The following is a 23489-nucleotide window of genomic DNA, read 5'->3' as shown; positions in this document are numbered from 1 at the left end:
TCACATTAGAAAGATTTTATTTTTTATTAAAGTGACTTGGGGCAGAATTTACTAGGAAAGATACATGAATACAATTGTTCTACTTACTGACCTGAGGTCCCCTCTTCTGGAGACTTATTCCTGTCACTTGTCCCTATCGCTCATCTAAACTCAGTAGGCATTCTTTTAAAGTGATATATAATAAAGATGGTTCTAGAACTAGGATGCTGTATTTGAAGAAAAAGAGTTTTTATGTAAAGTATCAGAGGACTATTATGTTTGATCTTAAATAATTACAAGATTGTTCATGATTATTTACAACTTTTGACCCAAGAACTTAACAATGAGCTGTGTTATGTATTTCTTCTTATACCAACTTATAGTCAACAATTTACTTTTACTTAATACAAATAGAGTCACATACTAGAAATTCCATGAATTCAAGCCAATTCTTACTTCATTCCTTCACATGGAGTATAAAAACTGGACAACTTTTCTTGCGTAGCAACTGTGGTATCACATGTGGACAATGTGCTGGCCCTCTCATACAATCCCTGGATACTCTTCCAAATCCTAATTTGCTTCATTTGGCATTTCCACAGTCTTTATCTTAGCTTTTTTTTTTTTTTTAAATGTACTTAGTTATTTTGCTGGTTGCTTCCATATTGCTTCATTCAATATCCAAAATGGAGTTCAGAAAGAGAACAAACAAAATTATAGTGTATGTGCAAACTACATTTCTGAGTATTTGCCAGGTAGACATACCCAATCCAGTGTGTTTTTTCCAGTTCAATGGATTCCCCATTCGGGACCACCCCTGAAAGTGTCAGTAGTTTTCATGATCCACACAAAACTGTCTCTTAGCATCTCTTCTACTTTCTACTTTACCAACCACTTCTCAAGTACTGTCATTTATGGAGAAGATGTTGATGAATCTTTACATGTATGGGATGGGTACATATTCAAGAATGCGAAACACAAAAGTTAGGTTTGACGTCATATTTGACTAATATCTTGGCCTCCCCTTCTAATTTTAAAGACCACATATTTAAAATAGTGGCCACCATTTCAAACTATTAAAATATTTCTATTTAAAGCTCTGTCAATTTATAGCAATATATGAGAAGCTTTGATGTAATTTTTTTGCAATTAGAAATTAAAGCCCCAAATAGGGAAACATGTAATATAAAAAGACAGACCGAAGCAAAACAAGTTTTCCAAATATAACTAAGAGTTATAAATGATGGAGACTCAAAAACAATGAAAGCTAAGTTGGCCATTCTTATGTGTCAAGATAAAAACTGCTAGAGAAAGAAATTGGACTCTCCATCTCAGTTGCTATCATATGTTAACAAATTCATTTTTTTTTGTTCTAATGGATATTTGATTAGAATTTCTAGGGGATGCTGAAAATATATGTCAGTTCCTATAGATAGGAACAGAGAGTGCATGTCTTTCAAGCACCTGCACTAAGAAAGTGAGAAAGAAAAAGAAAAAAATATTGAAACTGATTTGAAACAGGCAGTACTGCCTTAGATTTGCTGAACCTTCTCTAGCTGTTCCAGCCTCCTGACCAACCCATGCAAAGAAATGAAGAAACAGTGTGGTTTCTCCCATCTTTCTCTTTCAGTCTTTCCTTCTAGTGTTCAAGTTAGATAAGCACATAACTATCATTGCATTTCGGTATCTTCCACTGGGATTTGTCAAAACTACTGGCCTTGGGAGCGGAAGGAAGACCGCAAGAGAAAGAGAGGCGGCAGAAAAATTGGAGCAGGCATGTCTCGCCACTTTAAAACCACTGCTAAGCTTACACCACAGTATTTCGGTGTCTGTAGGGTGGAGGAGGCAGCACAGTGCCTGGCTTCAGGGAGAACTCAGAGAGGTATTCAGGATTCTCTGCCACCACTGGCCGGATCCGTCCATTTTGTTTATAAAAATATTTTGTGCTGTACTCCTGCAGGTAGTCTGGGTGCTGAAGGGTGCTCCGAGGTGGCAGGCTGTGGTTCCAGTAGTCAGGGTTGTCGAATGCCTTCTTGGCCTTCTCTGGCACAGACAGTACGCTGTTCTTCAGGTATTCTGCATTCCCCAAGGCGTTGGCAAAGGTGTTGAGGTACAGTGGCTCATTCACATACTCATCCTCGGCCTTGGGTGGACCGTTGGAAGCATTGTGATATTCGGGGTTATCCAAAGCCTGAAGGTCTCCGTTTTTTCTCCGAGAAACAAAAGGGTTCTCCTCCACAGGGTTCAGGTATTCTGACAGAATACAAAAATATCAGCCTCAACATCCACATTCTGGAAATTGTTGTTAGACCAAGGTTTTACAGAATGGCTATCCTTTTTGTCCAGAAAAATAAAGCCATGGATTTGTTTTGATTTATTCTCACAGAAACTATTTTGTTAAATACTGCTGAAAAAGGAGTGAGAGGGCCAGAAATGTGAATGACAGAACAAGGTAGCAACAAGGCCAGGATCAGCATTCTTGTTGTCCTGATTATTTGTCTTTTCTTCTAATTGCGTTTATCTTTTTTACTTATGGGGCAAGTTATTTAAATGTTTCTGTTTTCTAAAAATCAATACTTTTTTTTTTGGAAGATAAGGTAATTCATCAAGATTATATAGTCTTTAAGTATGGAGGAATCAAGTTTTTCAAGGAGTAACTTTCTGTTAAGATTGAGTAGATACAGCAAAGGCTTTTAGCTTGTATGGTTTGTGGTTAATAACTATCATGGTAACAAGGATTTGATTGTGAAGCTCTTGAAAGCTTTTATACATAGAACACATCTAAAGAAAAGAATAAATGAATAAAACAGGACTCCAAACTAACTTGCTTGACAATACATATGCTTAAAGATAAAGCATGATTATAATCAGCATTTCCAATGAGTAATAATATTCACAAAATAGTGAACTACTAGTTAGAATCATATATTATTGTTTGTTATTGTGTAGGTTTAAACCGGCCACATAGTGGCTATTTTGTATGACTGAATACATTCATCGAGTAAAAATAATGGTACAGAATTTTTAAACGTGTTCCTAGTTAAGTGCTGTTCCTGTAAGTTTAATTCCACCTCCATGTCTACAATATAGGATTATAAATATATATACACATGTAAACATATATACTCTCACTCTCTTCTTATTCCCTCTTAATACGTTCACAAAAATGACATGCTAGCTATTCTTATTTTGTTGTTTGGGGAAGAAAAGGCAAAATTGTTGTTGAAATGCTACCACTCTGAAGCACACTGGCTAGCCTGAAGTATGTACAGAAAATCCCATCAATCCATAGTTATTTTTCCTGGATAAAAAACATGGACCTAGTTAAGCATTAAGTATCACATATGTGTTAAGAAAGTAGTGACTACTGCAATATGATCTCTATGAATTAAAGTTCAATAATTTACAAAGCACCCAATCATCACAACTCTTTGCAAATGAAGGACAAGTCCTATGTTGTCAACTTTATAGAAAAGGAAATGAGATTAAATGATATATGAAGGATCCAATTAATGTTGGATTCAAATTCAGATATTCTCATTTTTTGCTAGTATATTAAAGGAAATGATAGGCCTCAAAAAGAGTCTTATAATACAGCTTATGACTCAGCCATGCTCACTAGTTGTTAACAGCAATCATCCATTGTCTCCTTTTTGATACTGCTAACAACAAAAGTAGCTTTTCAAAACTGAAATGTTATTTTTACTATGAGTCTTTTAAAGCTGAACTTTGTAAATCACAAACCATGCATATGTCAAGATGTGATGATATATGTTTAAGTATATGGAGGGCCAGACATTAATTTTTGAAATGTGTTATGCAAGAAATCATAATTCCCTGTAATAAAAGTAGCATATTTAAATGACACCATTTTAATGAATCCATTGAAAAATTTTGGTGCCATCCAAGGCTTTGGACATTTTCATAATCTGAGTCCAATAAAACAGTGGTTCTAAAATTTTGTCCTATTTCTTTCAAATAGTCCCATAAAAATGTGTTTAGAGTTTTTAATATTAATTATACATAAAGTCACTTGACGGTCTTGTTAAACTGCTGATCCTTATGGGGGGGGGCCATGAGTGATTTCCAATAAAGCCCATAGGGGAGAGGATGCCATTGAGTCAGACAGCACACACCTTTTAGCAGCAACCTAGCTCTCTTCTGAGCCATACATGTTACACAGGCTTGTGTTCTGGAAAGGTTCCTTCTATACTTTATGTTGATGGAAATGACTGTCCAGTGGCAAACATTTTCGAACATACCTTTTGTACCTTGTTTGGGCTTGTCTCGCATAGGGGTCATGTAACCTTCTTCGTCTAGCTCTCCTCTTGGGTTCCGTTCTGGGGCAAATACTGTGGGGTCAGCGCTGTACCTCTGGGTGCTGCTATCCTCCTGCACGTGAGGTGTGGCCGGCTTGCGGAGGGTGCCGTTACAGCAGGAGTCATCAAAAATCTCAGCCGTTGCCCCCTGAGCCACTGGCGCTTCTGGGATAGTGCTGGTCGCGGCCCGGTAGGGCACGGGTACTCCTTGCTCCGCTGCAAACCCTCCGTCTCGGTAGACGAACTGGTTCTGTCAAGAGCAGAGACATATGTGAACAAAAGTTACTGGTAGGAAAAGCTGAAAAAAGTTAATGCTAACAACCAGAAGGATATGGAAGTTGGTCTTTCAGAGAAAAGTCAGAAATATTGAATTACATTTGCATTGTAGACAGAATCACATAAAGTTCAGTTTTTCTAAAATAATTTGGTAATATCTAATCATGGGAAATAATTTGGAAATAGTTTAATTTTACTAGCCACCTAATATATGATCTAATAAAAAAAAGCATTTCATGTCCCTTTCCCAAATTGCTTCTTTTTGACATGAAGTTCAAAGTGATTTTCATGACAAATGGAAATATTATTTGTAGACAGTTAAGAGCAGAAGCACAGTTGCGGCAATTTATATGTTGCTCTTTCCTTATTGCCTTCTACTCTGTGGCTATTGACTGAGTCTCTGGTACCCAATTGGAGGTTCATTATTGAGATTCTGTCATTTTAGCACAAAACCTGTAACCATGGAGGAAAAGAGCGTCCTCACTCAGAAGCATAATTTATAAGTCTAGGTACATTCTTCAGATAAAAATTAAAAGTTATTGTTGATGCGGTATATCAACTTTGGATCATCTACTGAGATAAAGCATCCACAAAGGCAACTACACAGTCTATAGCTAGTTCTTAACTCACTGTTGGCAAAAGTAAAATGAGGAAATTATGTGGAGACAAGAGAGAGGAGATATGATAAGCAAAGATCAAAAATCCTAAAAGATGAAGGTTGATTATGAAATACTTACTCCTGACATGGGGGTGTAGGCAGGAGGAGGGCTGTGTCCAATTTCACTCTAATAGGAAAGAAAAATGGAATGATGGATATAATAAGAGGTAATATGAATGAAAAAAATAAAAGGAAAAAAAAAATAAAAGGAAGAAAAGGAAAAGTCACATGGATTGTATGAACCAAAGGGGTAGGCATGCACAACAGTGGTGATCGCCAATAGCAACATTTTATGTGCTCACTACAAGTGAAGGTATTTATGTGTTTATGAATAGGAAATATTTTAATTCAATCCCTGAAAAGGAAAATTTAATAGAAATTAATATTCATAGTGGTTTAAAAATTAAGTTGACAGTGAATATCCCTCCATTAACCCTGGAAACAGGTAACATCAGATGATTATTCACTACAGTTTTAAGTGAGGAACATTTTCCTTTGCTGCACGTCAGTGACTGAAGTGGGCACATACTACAGCATCAGCTATTCTCTTACTGGAAGAAAATTATCTCAAAGAACACAGACGTAGATTTCAATTTGCCTGGGATCATTTTTGTTATCAAGTTTTGTTTCATGTTTACCATTTCAGCAAAAGAATCAACTTCTTAGTTTCTCTTTGTAAAAAGACACATACTATTTTCTCTTCACTGAATTTTTAAAGTCAAAAAACAACAGGGAATCTTGGAAAATCAATTCTTTACTTAGAAATATGCTTTACATCCATTAGTGGCATTATATAACAGTAAGATTGTTTTATGCTTTATTAGAAACAGTTTCAATCACAAGTGAATCATGAAACATCTCAGAGCCTCACTTTCCTCCTTGGCCTCTTTGTTAACTTTTAGTGAAACAAAATAAGAAATGTGTAATTTAATTTTGAACTTTACACTATTATAAAAGTGTAGAGGTTACATAAAATGTAAACATTCACATCAGTTAAACTCGATTCCTGTGTATTCAAAATAACAAAGCTATTCATCAGTCATTTTAAAATACCTGTTTTCCACATTGCCTTCAATAAAAATATACTTTGCTATATTTTAGGAAGATATGAAATCAAAGATATTTGTTCATAAAATTTGAGAAGGGAATTTTCTATATAGTCTAATGACATGGGAGACAGAGGGATGGTAAGAGCAATATGACCACTGTCTGGTGAAATAAACCTTGATCATACCCTATAGCTAAAAAGGCTATTCTGCAAACAGGCATTAAATCTCTACAAGGAAACCCCATGAACTGGGGTAGATGCTGGGGATGCTGTGATGTACTAGGAGGGAAGTGGCTGCTGGCCCTTTGCAAATTACACTGCCCAACCTAACATTGTCTGAAAAGGCAAGAGTGAAATGAAGTTGCAGTGAATTTATTTCCACACTGTGATTACCTGTTAAAAGACATGACACTTCAAAATATTAGTCGGCCCGAGTACAAGAAGGCTCCCCCAGAGGTCAGCCAGCCTTTTTCAACATGACCACAGTAGACTTCTTTCAATATGTGTCACTTGATATGGGAAAATAAAAGTCAACTGAAATACTATGGGCATCAGGAGGACTTATTGCTAGTACAGAAAGAAAGTAGATTATTTTAAGTTAAAAGCAATAAAGACCCTAGAGGTTGAGAGAGCTTTTAGTCCTTTGCAACTTTTTCCTAATAAAAGAAACAAAACAGTCACTCCAACTCCTTTTTGTGCCCTAGAAGAATGTGGTGTGGGATATGACCTAGTTGTACTTTTATCAGTGAACAAGTCCACCCTGAGAAGTTCATATATTTTACTCTTAAAGTGAAAGTTTATATATTTTACTCTTAAAGTGAAAGGAGATCACTCCCTCTTGTTTGTTATATGAAGTCTCTCTTCCACCTCTCTCCTTAGGATATATATCCCCATTTCACTCCATTTTCCTTTAGAATTTCATATCATGTAAATTTTCTAAAGGTGTTATTAAGTTTGGTATCTGATGCTAATTTGTTTATTATTTGTTTGTTATTCTTCAGCCTCAGAAGAACTCAGATGGGGTGGGGGAATATTCCTTTATACTCTAAAGTTCCTTTTACTTTTTATCTTGCAAGGGTTTCTGTACTGAGTAATGTTTTGCTACAATTACAGAATCCCAGCTCAAGATAATAGCATAGAAGCAGCACATTTGCATTTTGCAAAAGTTAAGGGATAAATGATTAAATGTGTAACTCATAAGTCATTCTTCATCAGGATATGGGTTAATTATCTACATTCATTATCTGGGCCAGACTGCCTTCAGTTGTAAAAGCATTGTATTAAAAATAACTAGAACTCTTACAGTTAGTCTGTTCCAGGCATGAACTGAGGCTTATATTATAATGTACCCACTGTCGCAGCTTGGGCAAATCTTGCAATATGCAACTTGCCAACTCTCTTTGCCAGATAGCATCACAGTAATAGAAATGTCTTCAAGTTTTTCCTAGTTTTCAGTATTAAAATGGGGGAAAAAAAAAATTAAGCAAAGCCCCTTTAGTGTTCATTGTTTTTAGGGTTACTGGCTGCTTTTATGTTTCTGTTTCCATTTGCTTTTTTTTTTTCCTGTTTTCCATGAAAAAAGCACCTCATTCATTTCCCCCTGGAAGGGCATTGCAGCTACAAGGGAACATCTGTGAGGCCAATTAGCTGGGCTGGAAATGTGATATAATTGTTGTTTAAATATATTTAAATTACATGTTAATCACTATGTCATAATTTATAGGCTTTGAAAATAACTTTTTGTACTTGAGAGCCAAGCCAGATTTTACTTGTTTTTGTCATTTTTAGCTTGTAACTAGCTCTTCTCATCCCCCCCTCACCCACCCCTTTCCAATTCCCCACACTCCCAAGTGCTGAACTTTTAATATTGGAAAGAATGACAGCTGCAAGTAAATTGGTTGAGTAAAAATTAAGATCCCCACAGTCAGAGTGAGCTGGAGTGACCTGAAAGTTCTACAGAACAAAGCAGTGCTCTCAGTTAAAAAGGCCTTTTTGTTTTTCATTGTTACACTTTCTAACCACCCTCAAAGCTCAGCTTTGTGGATCTTCAGGAAGCAGCCCTGGGTGCATCTGTTCAGTTAGCTGGTGAGGGGATTTATCATCAGCAGTACTGACACAGAAAGAAGAGATTTGTGAACTGGCAGGTGAAATGGAATTTGTTCCTGGTGGGAGATTTGTAAAGGTGATGGAGAGTCAAGTTTAATTTTGTAGCCAGATTACAGGACATCGTATAATTAGCATTGACTCAACTGCCAGAGGTTATAGTGTATACTGAAGACAAAGAGTCAGTAAATATGTCAAATACAGTGTAAGACGAATCTTCATATTTTCACCTAAATTATGAATATCTGAATCTCTTTCCTATTATATGCACACCATTTGTTGTACTTGCAGTGTCGTATTATTCCTCAGAAATTTAGAATTACTAAGCAGATGAGGCATTTCCTGTGATTTTTTAAAAGATGCTATATGAAACTATTTTCTTAGGAAACAAAATACAGTCTAACTTCTCTAAATAAACATGTACTTAACAAGACAGGTTTCTTTAAACGTGATATCACTTTTATTCTTAATATTAACTAAAGGATTAAAGTTTCTAGGATCAAGAGACTCAAACTTTCAACTAAAACTAATGCTTAATTAAAATAAAGATGTGTCAAGACAGGAACAGGAATTTGTAAGATGTTGTTAATCATTAGTAATAACTTATTACCTACACACATCCTTATACAAAGTACGAGGAGTTTATTTAGCCGTCTATCCACTCTGGCAGATATTTGCAACTTTCTGATGGGCATATTTTCATAGCTTTGTAGTCCAGTAGCCATAAAGATATATATTTTGCTTCATATACAAACCCTGATGGGGTGGTTTTAACTCTATATGTTTCTCATAACTGAATTCAATAAACTAGTGTTTTTCACACAACAACAAAAAGAAAACAAAATCTGTGTATCTCCTAAAGGAAGCTACTATACCTAAGCCATGCATATACACAACCACATCAATAGCACACTTCGTCTGTTTATGTTTCTATTTATTACTGCAGTCATTTATCTATTTGGTTTGATTATGTAAGTTTGTGCTTTTGAAGGAACTCTTAACTTTTACTCTAGCCACATTAGCAAAATAATAATAGTGAGATAGTAGATGAAAATCTATAATAATGTCATATAAAATAAGTAATGAATAAATGAATGCATAAAATAGTAGCCCTTTGAGTCAGCATAGGAAATATTGTTTAGGGCTCCCATCTTCACCCATTTTTTGCTCATCCTTAGGCCTTTAATTTTTTTCTATGGCTTACTCTGCCCATACTTAAATATTTGAATACAGGGAAGCTAAGGGCAGTACCAGTCAGTATGAGATTTAGTAGACTATTAAAATCATAGAAACATAGTGCTTTTAAAAACACAAATAACACTTCTTACTTTGGGCCTCAAAGCTGATTTAATCGATAGTATATCCTGTGTCATAGAAGAACATATGACGACTCTCAGAGAAACTGAACAACAGGAAGGGAGACCAGCACGTTCCTGCCATACGCCACACCCCATTTTAGGTTTTACTTTATGCAGTAACTTACAAAGTAGTTATCTTTACTAAAATCCTGAATCCCATTTTGAGATAGGAAAAATAATAAGGGAAGTTACAAGATCTATGCAATCACTCGTAACTCTCTGCAACCTATTCCCCTTCATTGGCTGCAAGAATTTTGATTTAGCATTCTATTCTTTCTTATCTTTCTCTTCCCCCAACCTCTGCCCTGTCTACTGCCTCCATGATTTTGTCCAATAAGTTCTCATGGTTTCATTTTCTTATGAAAAACAATCTCAAATAGGAACTATAAGTACATTAGTTTTAGCTATGAATATACTAACATTTTACAGTATTGCCCCTCCCAAATTATTTGCATTTTAATCAACCTTGTAGTTTCAACTTAAACTGAAAAGGAAATTCTACATAATGAGTTAAAAGCTATAATATATGTGTATTTATATATTATATGTATATACATGAAATATAGAGATATGCTTCTTAAATTCTTTGCTTATGGATCTAAAAATCATTATACACACACACACACCAACTCCCCTACCTCACCAAAAACAAAGCCATCTCTAAAGTAGGAGTAGATAGTTTTAAATAGCTGAAGATTTCAAAGATTTTCGACAGCACTTTAGCTTATGGATTTATTGTTGCTAGTACAGGACTTTGTCTATAAATTCCTCTTCCTGATTGACTAAGAATAAGTAAGTTACTATATCCCCCCAGCAGCAATTCCAATATCCTTTCCAAATAACAGTAGAAAAGATGATATTCTCCTTTCATATAGTCATGGCTCAATGAGTCAATAAAATGAAACTGAAAATTCCTCACTTACCCCACCTCCCTGTATTAAATGACTGCTTATATTACATGAAGTCACCATTAGCACTCTAAACAGGAAGGACATAAAGATACCTGATTTTACACCTGTACCAACATTCCTTAGCTTCATTCAAATTCTAGATAAGCAATAAGAACTTTGTCACCTTTGGGATTAGTAATCACACAGTTCTGACAGCTCCTCATCTTGGTGCAATTGATAATTTTTTGTTTGTTTGTTTCATGCTTTCTGACAACTTTTTTATGTTTATTTTTCCTTTTACAAGCAAGTTGTAATATTTGAACTTTTTCTAATTATCATTTAGTGACTAGTTAGAAATTTAAAGAGGAAAGCTTCTAGGAGGTTTAAGAGACTCCACAGTAATTCTTTTCAGCTACAGAGTGCATGGTGAGTTTCTCCAATTGGTATTTACCTGAGCCTCAAACAAACAAGCAAACACAAAAACTAATTCAATTGCCTTGATTATGTTAGTCAAAATGAAACAATTTAGGCTTCTCTGTCCAAGAAATTTAGTCTAATTTCTTGACTATCCTAAGAATCAAAGTGAACCTTAAAGTTGTTTTCTCTGCTTGAGTAACTTGTTCTGTTTCAAAACCAACATTATGAAGATTATTTAATGAAGAGTACATGTGCTGAGATGACAAAACTTTTAAGACAAATAGCCATAGATCAAGAACAAATAGTCACATGAGGTTTTTCAAATTTGACACGTATATTCTTGAACCTTTTGCCAGTGATCATGCAACATTTAGCCAGCTCCTTCATTTATATCTTAAGCCCTCAGTTTACTTAACTCTAAAATGAATAATGGGGCTACACTACAGATGATGGGAAATAGCACTTCTGATTGTTAAATGAATATTGCATTAAAGCAAAGGCATCTTAAAACTTTTCTGGCATAAACCTTTTCAAAGTACATTAGCCACATTTTCTTTTTCTAAATGGAGTATTTAGCCCATATTCAATACATGATGGTATGTTCTTGCAAAGCAAGAACCCATGTGGATAGTGACTAATGAAAATATTTTGAAATGAAATTTTATAATTCAACTTTTTATTTTACAGAGGGAGATACTGATTCTCTAAAAGGTTATCTTTTCAAATCACTTACCTAGCTAGTGAATTAGAAGCAGGATTCCCTAAACAATCAGTTTTAGAGGTACATTTTATCATTTTCAGAAAAAAATAATCATTTCCTTACTTTAGCTAAAAGCATAAGCCTCAAACATGATGGAAATTTATTTTCAGTTGAAAACATCGATATACACTTAAAGTGAATTTAATGGAGTTTTGAAAAATAGATATTAATTTTTCTTTTCCAATGGGCTGTAAGTTCATTAGAAAAACAAATACTCTTAAAAATTACTCTATAGGCCCTCCCTGGTGGCGCAGCGGGTTAAAGCACAGCACTGAGAATCTAAAGCTGCTTCCGCCTGCCCCGGAGGAGACCACATGGCGTGGCAGACCTCTCCTGACCCGCCCGCTGCTCCCCTCAGCAGTGTACTTCCGTCTATCTGCCTGTTCTCTTCCCCACTCTGTCTCTGGTGAAGCCTCTCGCCGCCCCTGAGCTTCTGGCCTGTACCCCAGTTCTGTATGTTCAAATAAATAAATCTTAAAAAAAAAAAAATTATAGGAGAGCTATCTATGCACAAGATTAATGTTACTTATTTAAAAAGTTGTCTTTCATTGAAAAGGAACCACGATAACCACACCTGAAGGGAAAAATCCTACACTGTCAAAATATTAAGTATATAAAACAATGGCTCTTTATTAATATTTAAAAGTAAACATTTCAGCTATAAATGTGAGTTATTAAAAATTAATACATACCTAGATTTGCACATGTATGCTTTTTCCAGAAGATATATTTTTACCTGTGTTTATATTAATGTAACTAGCTAATATAGGGAAATTAAATAATTAGTTTAAAAATTAAACTATCTAATAGGTTAAACTGAAAAAGGAAAAAAATATGTAAAAATTCAGCATTTGGATACTCAATGCAATGCTAATCCTTAACTTGGAAATATTATGTCCTTTGCACTTCTGGTGAAGAATTAATTCAGAACGTCTAGCTTTGTGTATGTGTATTCAAGTGTATGTGTAGTAGCTAAGATAAGGGGTTCAAAAAACATAGTATATTTTATTCACTAAATCACAGACATTTACTTTTTACTGTCAGCTCACTTGTGGGAATGGTTTTGTTTTGCTTTTTCAATTTTTCACATGTGGATATTGTTTAATCTTTTCATTAAAATGTCACTTACAAATGTTTCCATAGTGTTTGTTTGAAGTTATTTTATATACAAATAACAAGGCAATAGTGAAATATTCTTCATTTTAACTTCATTAGCAATAATTCAAGTTTGGAAAATTTTATATGTTCAATGGCAGTATTTAGAGCAATCCATGGCGGGGGGGGGCAAATTATATCAGAAATAAAACTGCAAATTTTATGTCTACGTTTGACATGTAGATGTTATTCAGTGTCTTAAATGATAGGAGCTGTAAAACATAGTGATAAGGCCTTCAGCATTCCTGTCATTCCAGGGCGGGCTGGTTGGAAATGTCTGCAGTTATGCTAGTTTATGTAAGCTGTTTACTGGATAAAAAGTGAATTTGTAACAACGGTTGATTTGTCCAACTACTGTTCTTTATGCTACCAGGTGGCACAGATGTTGCTGTAAGTGAAAAGCTTTCTAACAGTCCACCAGGAATTAGGACAGCTGGTTTGTGTGAGCTGATCTGAATAATGTACTATGGATACTTGGGTACAGCTACCGGCAGAGCAAACAGCACATGGCCGTCCCATCAGCCCAGAGCAAACACCAGTTACATTTCACAGAAACAGCCTGGTATTTACAACTGATCTGAGCCAGAATGAATATCAGATTGAAAATAGTACCCCAAGAGAAAAAAAAGCTCCCTGCCATGAGCTACTTGTTGACCACAGTCAAAGTAGTTTTTATTATTTTGGAAAAGCCCCAGTTTGATTTTCCTGCATATGAAAAGGGAGAGGAAGTGAAAGAAACCCTGCATCTATTGGTGAGCCATTTGGAATTTGCTAAAATTTAAAAAAAAAGGCCAATACTTCTGAATTTTTATTTATACTGTTTGCTGCCAAAGTTACCTGCATAAGCCAAGACTGTGGTCATAAATTCCCTTTAAGTTCTAAAATGGCTAACACTTGTATACAACAGTGACGAAGGCAAAAATTAAAGATACGGAACTAGAGAACCTAACTGAAATCTTCCATGGTCACCCAACCAAATGATTTTCCTTAAAATCACACAACTAGATATAACAAGTAAACTATCTATTGAACTAATAGAAGATATATTTTATGGTTCACTATAGGGACATTAATTTTGCTGAGTATTCTTTAACATGCACAGCATTAACATTCTAGTTAATGATAGGCCACATATTTCTGCTGCCTTGTGAAGTCAGCGCTGTCCTAAGGTAAAGTGTTTCTCATCAACTGCAGCCTCATACATCTCCAGTTTACAATTCTTTTGACAGCATCATTTCTCTTCAGGCTTGATCTAATCTTGCGTTGTTTTCTTCATCATGATGATTATACAAACAAAATCCACTGCTGAAGTTCCCACAATGCTGAAATTGTCTAATTCTGCATTTCTCAGAACATATCCTCTGCATGAAGTGATACAAGACTGTACATGTGCATAAATCAGGGTCACTACAGTGAAACTCTAAAGCAAGGCTTCCTCACCATGGATCATTCCTCAATTTTAGGTCCTTGATTTTTAAGTTTTCCCTAACCATCTTATTTCATATTCCTATTGACTGTCCTCACACCAAAGGTGTAGCTTTCTGAGTCAAAAACCAGCACTCCAAATCATCCTCTCTTACCTAAACCCTTACCTTTCTTAAAAGACTTGGCTTTAAGTAGGCAAGGATCCATTTAATCAATCAACTTTGGGAATTTTATCAAATTGGAGTTTGTAGATCACAATGGTCCTGCTTCAGGTGACACTGAACTACTGAATACCAGTTCACAAATATAATTAACTGCTGGCTTTCTACCAGAATATTCCATGGCATTCCAAATGTCACAGTTCTCAAATTTGAAATGAATGTCTTCTTTTCTTAGAACAAATCTAATTCTCTGAACTTAGCTATTTGTGCAAGTCAAATATATTAGTGCCATCTTAACTTCTTTGTATCAATCATCATTTCTAAGCATCCATGGTCTACCAATTCAAATGCCTTATTATCTCAAGAACCCAGCCATCCTCACCCTCTATTTTAATATGGTTAAGGTGTTATATAACTTATTCATCTAGCTGGTATACTTTGAGGATAGCACAAACTTTTATTAATAACCATCGAGATGATCAGGATAAACTAGGATCCATATGGGAAAACTGGGATATGTGGTAAATAATTTGTCTTTTTAGTTTTAAAATTTTTTATTCACCCATTCACTTTCTCTCAATAAATATTTTTAAAATATTTTCCTGAGTTAATATTGATTTGTATCATTGTTTCATTGTAAAGGGATAGAATTTCCCTCTTGACTGGAATAACATAATTTTTATTGAGCTTAGTCTTCCCTTCCATTCATTCATACCTCATTCCTCGGCATCAAAGACTTGTTAGTACTGATCCTTGCTAATTTCTCTAGCATCATTTCTCTACTTTTTATCATAAGGCTCCAATCCAAAAAACTACCAGTTTGTACTATGTTCCATTATATCACTTACCTGCAGGTCTTGACCTAAGCTCTTAGTTATTTTTTCAGTGCCCTTTCTAATTTCTTTGCCTTGAAGACATGTTAATCCCATACAAAATACCATTGCCTTGATAACACTGAATTAGTGATTCAAAAATATATGTCAAGAATATCTTATTTCCCCATATGAACAGTTTATCAATTGTATTTTAATTATTTGTTTACTTGATTAACATGTCTTCCTTAGACTTTTTTCTCTTCCTATTCAGAAGAGGATGACTAATTTACTATAATATATTTATTTCTAATACAGGACTATAGACATGGTGAATATTAACTAAGGGTATATTGAATCAAAAAATGAAAATAAATATTACACTCAAGGAATGAGTCTATTGTGGAGAATCTCAGGGACTCCAGCTTATTGGATTTTTTTTTAAAGGTTTTTTAAATTATGCTTATGGAACGGGGGTACAGGCCAGAGGTGCAGTGAGAGGATTCATCAGAGACAGTGGGGAGCAGAACAGGCCGACTGATGAAGTACACTGCTAAGGGGAGCAGTGGGCGGGTCAGGAGAGGTCTGCTGTGCCATGTGGTCACCTCCGGGGCTGATGTTCAAACTCATGCTGAAGTGGCTTTAGCTTTTTAGTGCTGTGCTTTAAAACACTGTACCATCAGGGACGACCGGGATATGTTTTTAAAGTATATAGGACTTAGGCATTTCTCAAATTATATATATGTTATAAACATTTTACACTGCAAGTACTCAGGACAAATCCTAAAAAAGAAATTAAATCTGAATACAATTATCTGAATATCAACCTCATGTAGCACATTCAGTCTTACTGTTAATCAATTACAATTTCTGGAGGCATTATTTAGAATCTTAATTCTAATGGTGAAAAAATGTATTCAAACAAATAGTGAGTGGTTCCACATATAACGGACGTTTGACATCTAGTAACAAAAACTTCAGAAGTCTAGCACCAGGGTGACAACATTCCCTTGAGAAATCTATGTGTAACCTAATGTTTCAGAGGCTGAGGAAACTCTGGCTTCAGCTTTATGCATGAAGTATATAAATTGTCAACCAGGAACAAAAGGACGGATTTTGAGGATAAATTGCCTGTGGACAGAAGTCAAATGTAGTTTTAACCCATATGATCAAAGACAAATCTCTGCAAGTCTCCTTGATAAGTGGTGCAAACTCCCTTCATATTTCCACATTGCAGTGAATAATATGGACAGGTAGGGGGGAATCATTCAAAAATTTTTTTTTTTCTAAAGGCATTTTTAGGGTATTCATGGCTGAAGAGCAGAATAAGTCAAAGTCATAAGGAAAGGAAATTCTAAATCAAAATGACAAAGTTTGTGTCTCTGTGGAGGGAAAAAGACACAGGGGTCAGCGCTAATGGGAGTACACTGTGCCCAATAACCTGGCTTCCTGAGTGTGTTTCCTGGAAGCTTTCTGGGACACTTCCTGAAAGTGTTCTCATGTGTCACATGGGACTAAGAATTCTTCCCTGATTCTTTTGTGAATTTTGTAATTTAATGGTAGGTATTTTGGGGAAAAAAATGCATATTTAACTGCACAGCGTGATACTTTTCCTACTAAGTTAAATACAGCTGAATTCTGAGCTGTTCAAGTAACACTCAACAAAACCAATAAATACAGTTTGCTGACTAACACTACAAATAAACAGTTTCTTGTACATCAGAGTAAAGGTAATAGCATAGTTACATATCTGTTTATCAGTTTGCTGTTAGTAGTTAGTTTGTACATTTGGTATCACATATTTTACTTGAAATAACAGTCAAAAATGATTGGTGTCACTGGTGGGAAATAATTTACATGTTTCTTTTAAATGCATAATGATTAATATGTCTTCTAAAGTCATGGAAAAACATTCCTTTGAAAATTATAAGTAATGATTTTTTTTTCTCAGTGCATCAATAAATCAAAACAAGAATCTTAGTATTCTTTCACCACTTAGTCACAGAAAGGTACATATTAAATAGCCCATGATAATTTCCTCAATTAACTAATATAAATAACTCAATGCCCTAACAGTAGAGATTATGGTAAACTGAAATGAAATCATCATCACTTTTGTTTTCTTTAGATGACTAGGATGAGAGAGTCAATAAAATATAAGCACTAAAAATTCACATCTCTGCAGAATATGTGTTGGTCTTGATTTTCCTGAATCAATTTTTACTGAACTTGAGTGCCATCTAGACAGACTACTCATAATATATGTCTTAGAATTCCTGCTTTGGCATTGTTAACAGGCCAAGGAGAAGCCCTCAGTGCTGAACAGATACTTCTATCGAATTTTTTATTCCTGGTGATTGTCAATCTTTTTGAGGAAAGTGGAACATTAGAAGAGGCACATGGAAATATGGGCAAGTCTGATCTCTCCCATACTGTTCACCGGAGAAAATTCCAGTGTATCACCTCTTTCGTAACTTAAGACTTGAAGCATTTTATAGATTTCAAAAGCAAACTAAACAGTTGTGTGACATATTTGGAAAGAAAGTAGTTTATTTACAGAAAAGTGCTTCGATTTATAACCTAAAATAATTTGATAAATGTCTTGGATTTGGGAAAAAATAAAATAGATTAGACTTTCCCACATATTATATGCCTTGGGGTTTCTGCCAATGGCTACTAACCAAATAAACAAAATATTACTAGATAGGTAAGAAAAGTGCCTCGTATATATCCCAAGTCACTTTACTCTTTATTACATACTAGCACAAATAGTATTTATCATTTAAGTTTTACGTGTTTGGCAATTGAGGTCCTCTTAGGAATCTTTATTGATTTTATCATTTATAAATATAGTCAAGAGTCTTATACACTTTATAATTTATCTAGATCAACTTTTAAAATAGCAAAATCCTTAAATATGTAACTAACGAGTAATAGTCTTACCTCTCATTTGATCTAACTTCACTTACCTAAGTATTATATAGTAGCTTAGAAGTTGCCAAAGACAATACAGGGAAAGAGGACATTTTGATCACAAATAGGACTCATCTTTTAAAGTCATACTGAATGAATTATTTGCTTTGAAATGCCTTCATTCTGTACTGGTTGGAGATTACGGTCAATAGAAGAGCAAAATCAATTAGAAGCTCATGTTAAGCATCTGGTCGGGTTAACAATGAGAAAAGTAGATCAAACTCCCAAATTATTATTTTTTTTAATGCTAGAACACCCTCTACAGAAGGGAAGAAGGAAGCACAGGGAAAAAAAAAAAACAAAAAACGTATGTTCATCCATGTTTATATTAAGTCTCTGGGGCCACTCCAGCCCATATTGAGTTTCCAAATGCCAGGATCTCCAAAAAGAAAAAAATCATTCATTTAGACATTACTCCTACTTTTCTCATCCTTTCTACTCAGAATGAATTTATTCTGAAAGAACAAAACATAAAGCTTCTTTCAAATTCTTTCATTGCACATGCTCTTCAAAGACCTGGGATGGAGCCCAAGTCATAAAGACACAAATAGCAAAGTGACTTGTGAATTCTGAATTAGCAATAAATTACTTTGTATATATTTTTTTTTTCTTAAAGAGGCTCCACCCTTACTTCCGATGACATGTCTGGCTCTACAAATCCTTGATCTGTCCTTACTCTATGCTCATTCTTCAAAGAATGTCCTGTATTCTGTTCTTTATGAGAAAACTGGCATTCATATGCTCAAGTGGCACATCTAGAAGGTTCCTTGAAATAATCTTTCATGTAGAGAATATCTGCTCTCTGATTCTAAGGGCATCAGAACCAAGGTTAATATGTTATAAGGCACCAAAAAACAGTAGAAATACCCTCTTTTTCTCAGGTTTATGCTAAATTATTTTTTCATAGCTCTTTATCTTTTCATTATTATCCATAATCTTTGGGGCATTAGCCACAATTCAGATTGTTCACTGATCTCATTCAGGTTGTGAAACAATACCTGACTCACTCTTAATTCCTTTTACCATGAGTGAATGAACATCCAGTCAATACAGTTTCTGAGCTTCTGCTTTTTCTATACTTCATCTCTTTTTTTATTGTAACTACCACAAAATTATATATGAGTACCCAGGGAAAACTCCCATTATAGAATTATAGAAAAAAATTTTTCTTTGACCACACTACTCTATTTACATTGAGTCCCTTTCTCTGATTTAATCAATCAATACACATCTTCATTGTTTTATTTAGTAAATTCCTTGATATTCATTTTATCACCATGAGCACTGAAGAAAGTTGGATATGGGTCTGAATTCTGTTAAACTGACAAAGTGTCACAAGTTACTTAACATTTTGAATCTGTTTCCTTAGCCTTAAATAAGGAAAAAAAATACTTCTTTAGTTTCATTGGTATTATATTTTATGAAAATGCATATAAAGCACCTATATAGCATTTAGTTCATAAGAGGTACAAAATTAGATACATACATACACACATGATAGACATGGATTAAACAAGGAACTGATCTGTATGGCATGCCTTACTACTGCATTGATATAACCTCAGCATAATATACAATCTTTAATTATCCTAGCTTTCATATTGTTTTCATTTAGTGTCCCTGAGAGTTTTCAAATCTTTATCAAAACATTTTCTCCTCCTTGTTTCTACTAAAAATCATGTATTCAGGAGGAATGGTGCCACTAAAAAGTCATGTTTTAGACTTTTGTTAAACTTGGATTTCCTTGCCCTCAATAGTTTTGGTTCATATACATAATCACAGCATTTTTCTAAATGTTTGGCAGTCTTTTTTAAGTTTCCCATCATATCCTTGCTCTCCTCTGACAACAAACTTGCACTCTCTTTAACAGAAAGAATAAAATCTAATCATTTCAGAGTATACTGAGAAATAGAAAGTAAGTTATAACTGAACTAAACTATTCTTCAGAGACAGCTAGCTAATTGATGAACAAAAATTACAAAAAAGCAAAAAAGGAAAGAAAAATAATTTGGTGCCTTATTTAGGGTTAAAGAAACCACCAAAATGAATGGAAAAATTCTAGATGAGAGGAAAACTATACTACAGAACAGAGAAAGAAAATTTTGTTGTCTGAGACATATTTGAAGAAATAGAATTGAGAAAGGTTAGGAATTGACAAGAGGGTCACACAGAAGACTATGTTCTTTGTGTGCAACCCTTCAGTCTTGTCTACCAATTGTATATTCAATCAAATCTGCTAGACTTACCATTAGGTATTAATTTTGTTGCACACAATGAAAGAATGGACTGAGGTTTGGAAATCAAAGACGAATGAAACAATGAAGTGCAGGAGAAAGGTACTGTGGGAGAAAATTGAGATTTAGGAAGAGAGAAATGTGGTGAGTATCTAGCTGTCACTGCTTGAAAAGCTTTGCATTATTTCACTCAACTTTCACACATACCTATGGTAGATATTATTTTTTATTCTCACTTTAGAGAAGAGGAAACAGAGTTTAAGAAAGAATTTCAAATTTACACAGCATGCATGGAAGCCTGGGTTTCAGTACAGTGAGTGCTGATCTATGGCCAGTTTACGTTGGGCATATTACCTCAGTAATTACTTTCTCCTCGCCACCTGCCATGAGTTAAAAGGAAAAAAAAAAAATGGAGCCAAATCTGGAAGTCATCAGTCTATAAATTATGTTGCATATCTGTTCAGAGACAGATATGGTTAAAGATAGATTAGTTAAAATCTCACTCTTAAATGTGCTTCCGCCACAGATTATTTCCTTGTGCTTAAACTTTTCTTTCAAGTATCTTGAAACTTATTGCCCCCTAAGTTCTCTCAGCCTTTTCTTCACATAATATTTCCATTTTGTATTATTTCCTATTTCTATGATTTTGCTAACTTAGTGCACCCACTCGTTTTACAAAACTTCCTTACTCCTCTTTTTCTCTAAGCTTATATTTTTCTTTTTTCCCTTCAAATGGAAGAATTTTTCAAAGAAAGTCATGCTTTCTGCCTTTGTTTCTTCATCAATTATATCTTGCTCTCTTGTAGTTGGACATTCTACTGAAAGTACTTTCCAAAAAATGCAAATATGTTATGAATCAAGAATAATAATGGTTTCCAAATCAAGACTCAACTTTACTTGAGCTATAGAATCACATTTCTGAGTATTCATTGACAATAACTATTTATATTCCAAAATACTAACTGCATTTCCTTATTCTATGTCACTGATTTCCGTACACTAATAATAATGTTAAATTTGTCATTCTTCTTACTAGAAAACAAGGTGATACCTTGATTTTCTCTCTATCTCACTCTGCAATACCTAACTGGTAACCAAATCATGTTGGTTCTATCTCAAAACATTTATTTATAACAAGCTTCACATACTGTCTCCTTTGCCTCAAGAGATAATCAGCCTCAGCTTTAGTTCACATCTCAAAAAGCTGCCAGAATTTTTTCACTGGAAAAACCTGACCTTGTAATCTCCCTGCCTAAAGAAAACAATTTCTTTTGTATAACCCTTTATCCATCCTTTGATTCTATTATAACATATTTTTCACTGCATTTTTTTTTTCTGGACTAGTTTCCTACCTGTAAATTCCAGGAAAGTAGGACTGGATGTGGCCCTAGTGGGCAACTAGAAGGTATGTACAGAGCAGACACCTTAATAAATATTTTATCAATGGAAAATAGATGTTCTTTGCCACTTGACTGAAATAACCTGTTATTTGACAGAAGTAAAAACTTCTGAATCTAGAATAGTGGATACATAGTTACTAAATTTCTGGTGTCCTTTAAAAATGATGTGGACTTTGGTGATAAATTATTTAAAAAAGAAAAAAAAATCACTGATGTAGTGATTTTATTTTGATATGCTGAGTACTGACTAAATAACACTGAAATGTCAAAAGCAGAGAGAGAGAGAGAGAGAGAGAGAGAGAGATATCATGTGTCAGAGAGAGATCATGTGTCACTGTGGTAAAAAGTACAGCCTCTATAGGCACTATGGCGAGGCTACGTAGTTGGTCACTCAGTAGCTGTGCCTTACATACAAATATAAACTAGAGTAAACACCTCATCAGGTCTTACTTTTTTTAAGATTTTATTATTATTTAATTTATTTCTGTAAGCAAGAACTGGTGTAGGCCAGAAGGGTGCCTGTAAGGGTTGAGAGGATTCACCAGAGACAGAAATGAGAGCAGAATGGGCAGATTACTGAAATAAACTGCTGAAGGGAGCAGCCGGCAGGTCAGAACAGGTCTGCTGTGCCATGTGGGTCACCTCCCTGGCCAGGAATCAAAATCATGCCACAGTGGCTAATTATAACTTGATAGTGCTGAGACTAACTCCTGTGCCACCACTTAATTACTTCTATCAAATTAGATTAAGTGAATTGATAAATATTATATACTTATATGCCATGACACATAATGTGTTAATAGGTATCACATTATTGTTTATTTTCTAATTGTTACTTTCAGTCATTTCAAACCAGGAACATCCAATAGTTGTGTTGCTCTAACACAGAACTACAGAATTTGGCCTTGATTTAAAAAAGATGATAACAACTCCAAAAGAATCTGAATTATATATATCTCAACATTTCTCATATGCTAAGAATTTTAATAAATTTTTCCCCTGCAGAGAAAGTAACCTAATATAGGTGCTATTCAATAATGTCTATGCTTAAAAAGAAAAAGTAAACCACGTTGATATTGAAAGTTCCCAATTATTCTCCCTCTCCAATTTATTGTTTTACTTTCATCTCAAAAGACATATTGCAGCACAAGACAGAGTCACTGTATTTGAAGTTTTACCTAGAGTAGGTTAGCCATCTCTCAATTCACTTTTTGCTCAGTATAATGATAATCTGGCCCACCGTTGTTCATTTACAGTGTCTAAGCAGAAAACAATAGAGCATAAATTAGCCTCTTTTTAGGACATATCAGAATGCTAAAGTGAAAAAAGGGAATTTCATTTGGGCAGGTGAGTAAGGAAAGGGCCTGAACATGACAGGTTTTTGATTAGGGTGCATTCAACTGCAGAAGCACAAAGGGAAGCTGATGAGCAAGCCCACCCCCCACTTCCACAACCATCTTCTCCATTCTGTTTCCTGTAGTAATCAAAGGATATTCTGAACCTCTCAAAATGCCATCAATC

General features: G+C 34.7%; 1 protein-coding gene across 4 annotated transcripts in view; it reads right to left on the bottom strand.

Annotated features, from left to right (window-relative positions):
* Positions 1-1741: 1741 nt before the first annotated feature.
* Positions 1742-23489, bottom strand: part of ERBB4 (erb-b2 receptor tyrosine kinase 4) — a 942163-nt gene continuing 920415 nt past the window's right edge. For 2 of the 4 annotated variants that reach the window (XM_004674330.2, XM_004674329.2), the window contains exons 26-28: positions 5312-5359; positions 4251-4548; positions 1742-2232 (exon numbers count right to left, since the gene is read on the bottom strand). In XM_004674330.2, coding sequence (XP_004674387.1) covers positions 1787-2232; positions 4251-4548; positions 5312-5359 — 792 coding nt within the window. In that variant the 3' untranslated portion in view covers positions 1742-1786. The remainder of the gene's footprint in view (positions 2233-4250; positions 4549-5311; positions 5360-23489) is intronic. The other 2 variants (XM_004674332.2, XM_004674331.2) reach the window with 1 other exon arrangement.

Source organism: Condylura cristata, unplaced genomic scaffold (genome assembly GCF_000260355.1).
Source record: "Condylura cristata isolate star-nosed mole 26May11 unplaced genomic scaffold, ConCri1.0 scaffold00002, whole genome shotgun sequence".
Classification (NCBI taxonomy): Eukaryota; Metazoa; Chordata; class Mammalia; order Eulipotyphla; family Talpidae; genus Condylura; species Condylura cristata.
The sequence above is the reverse complement of the archived record's forward strand: the minus strand, read 5'-3'. Positions and strand labels throughout refer to the sequence as shown.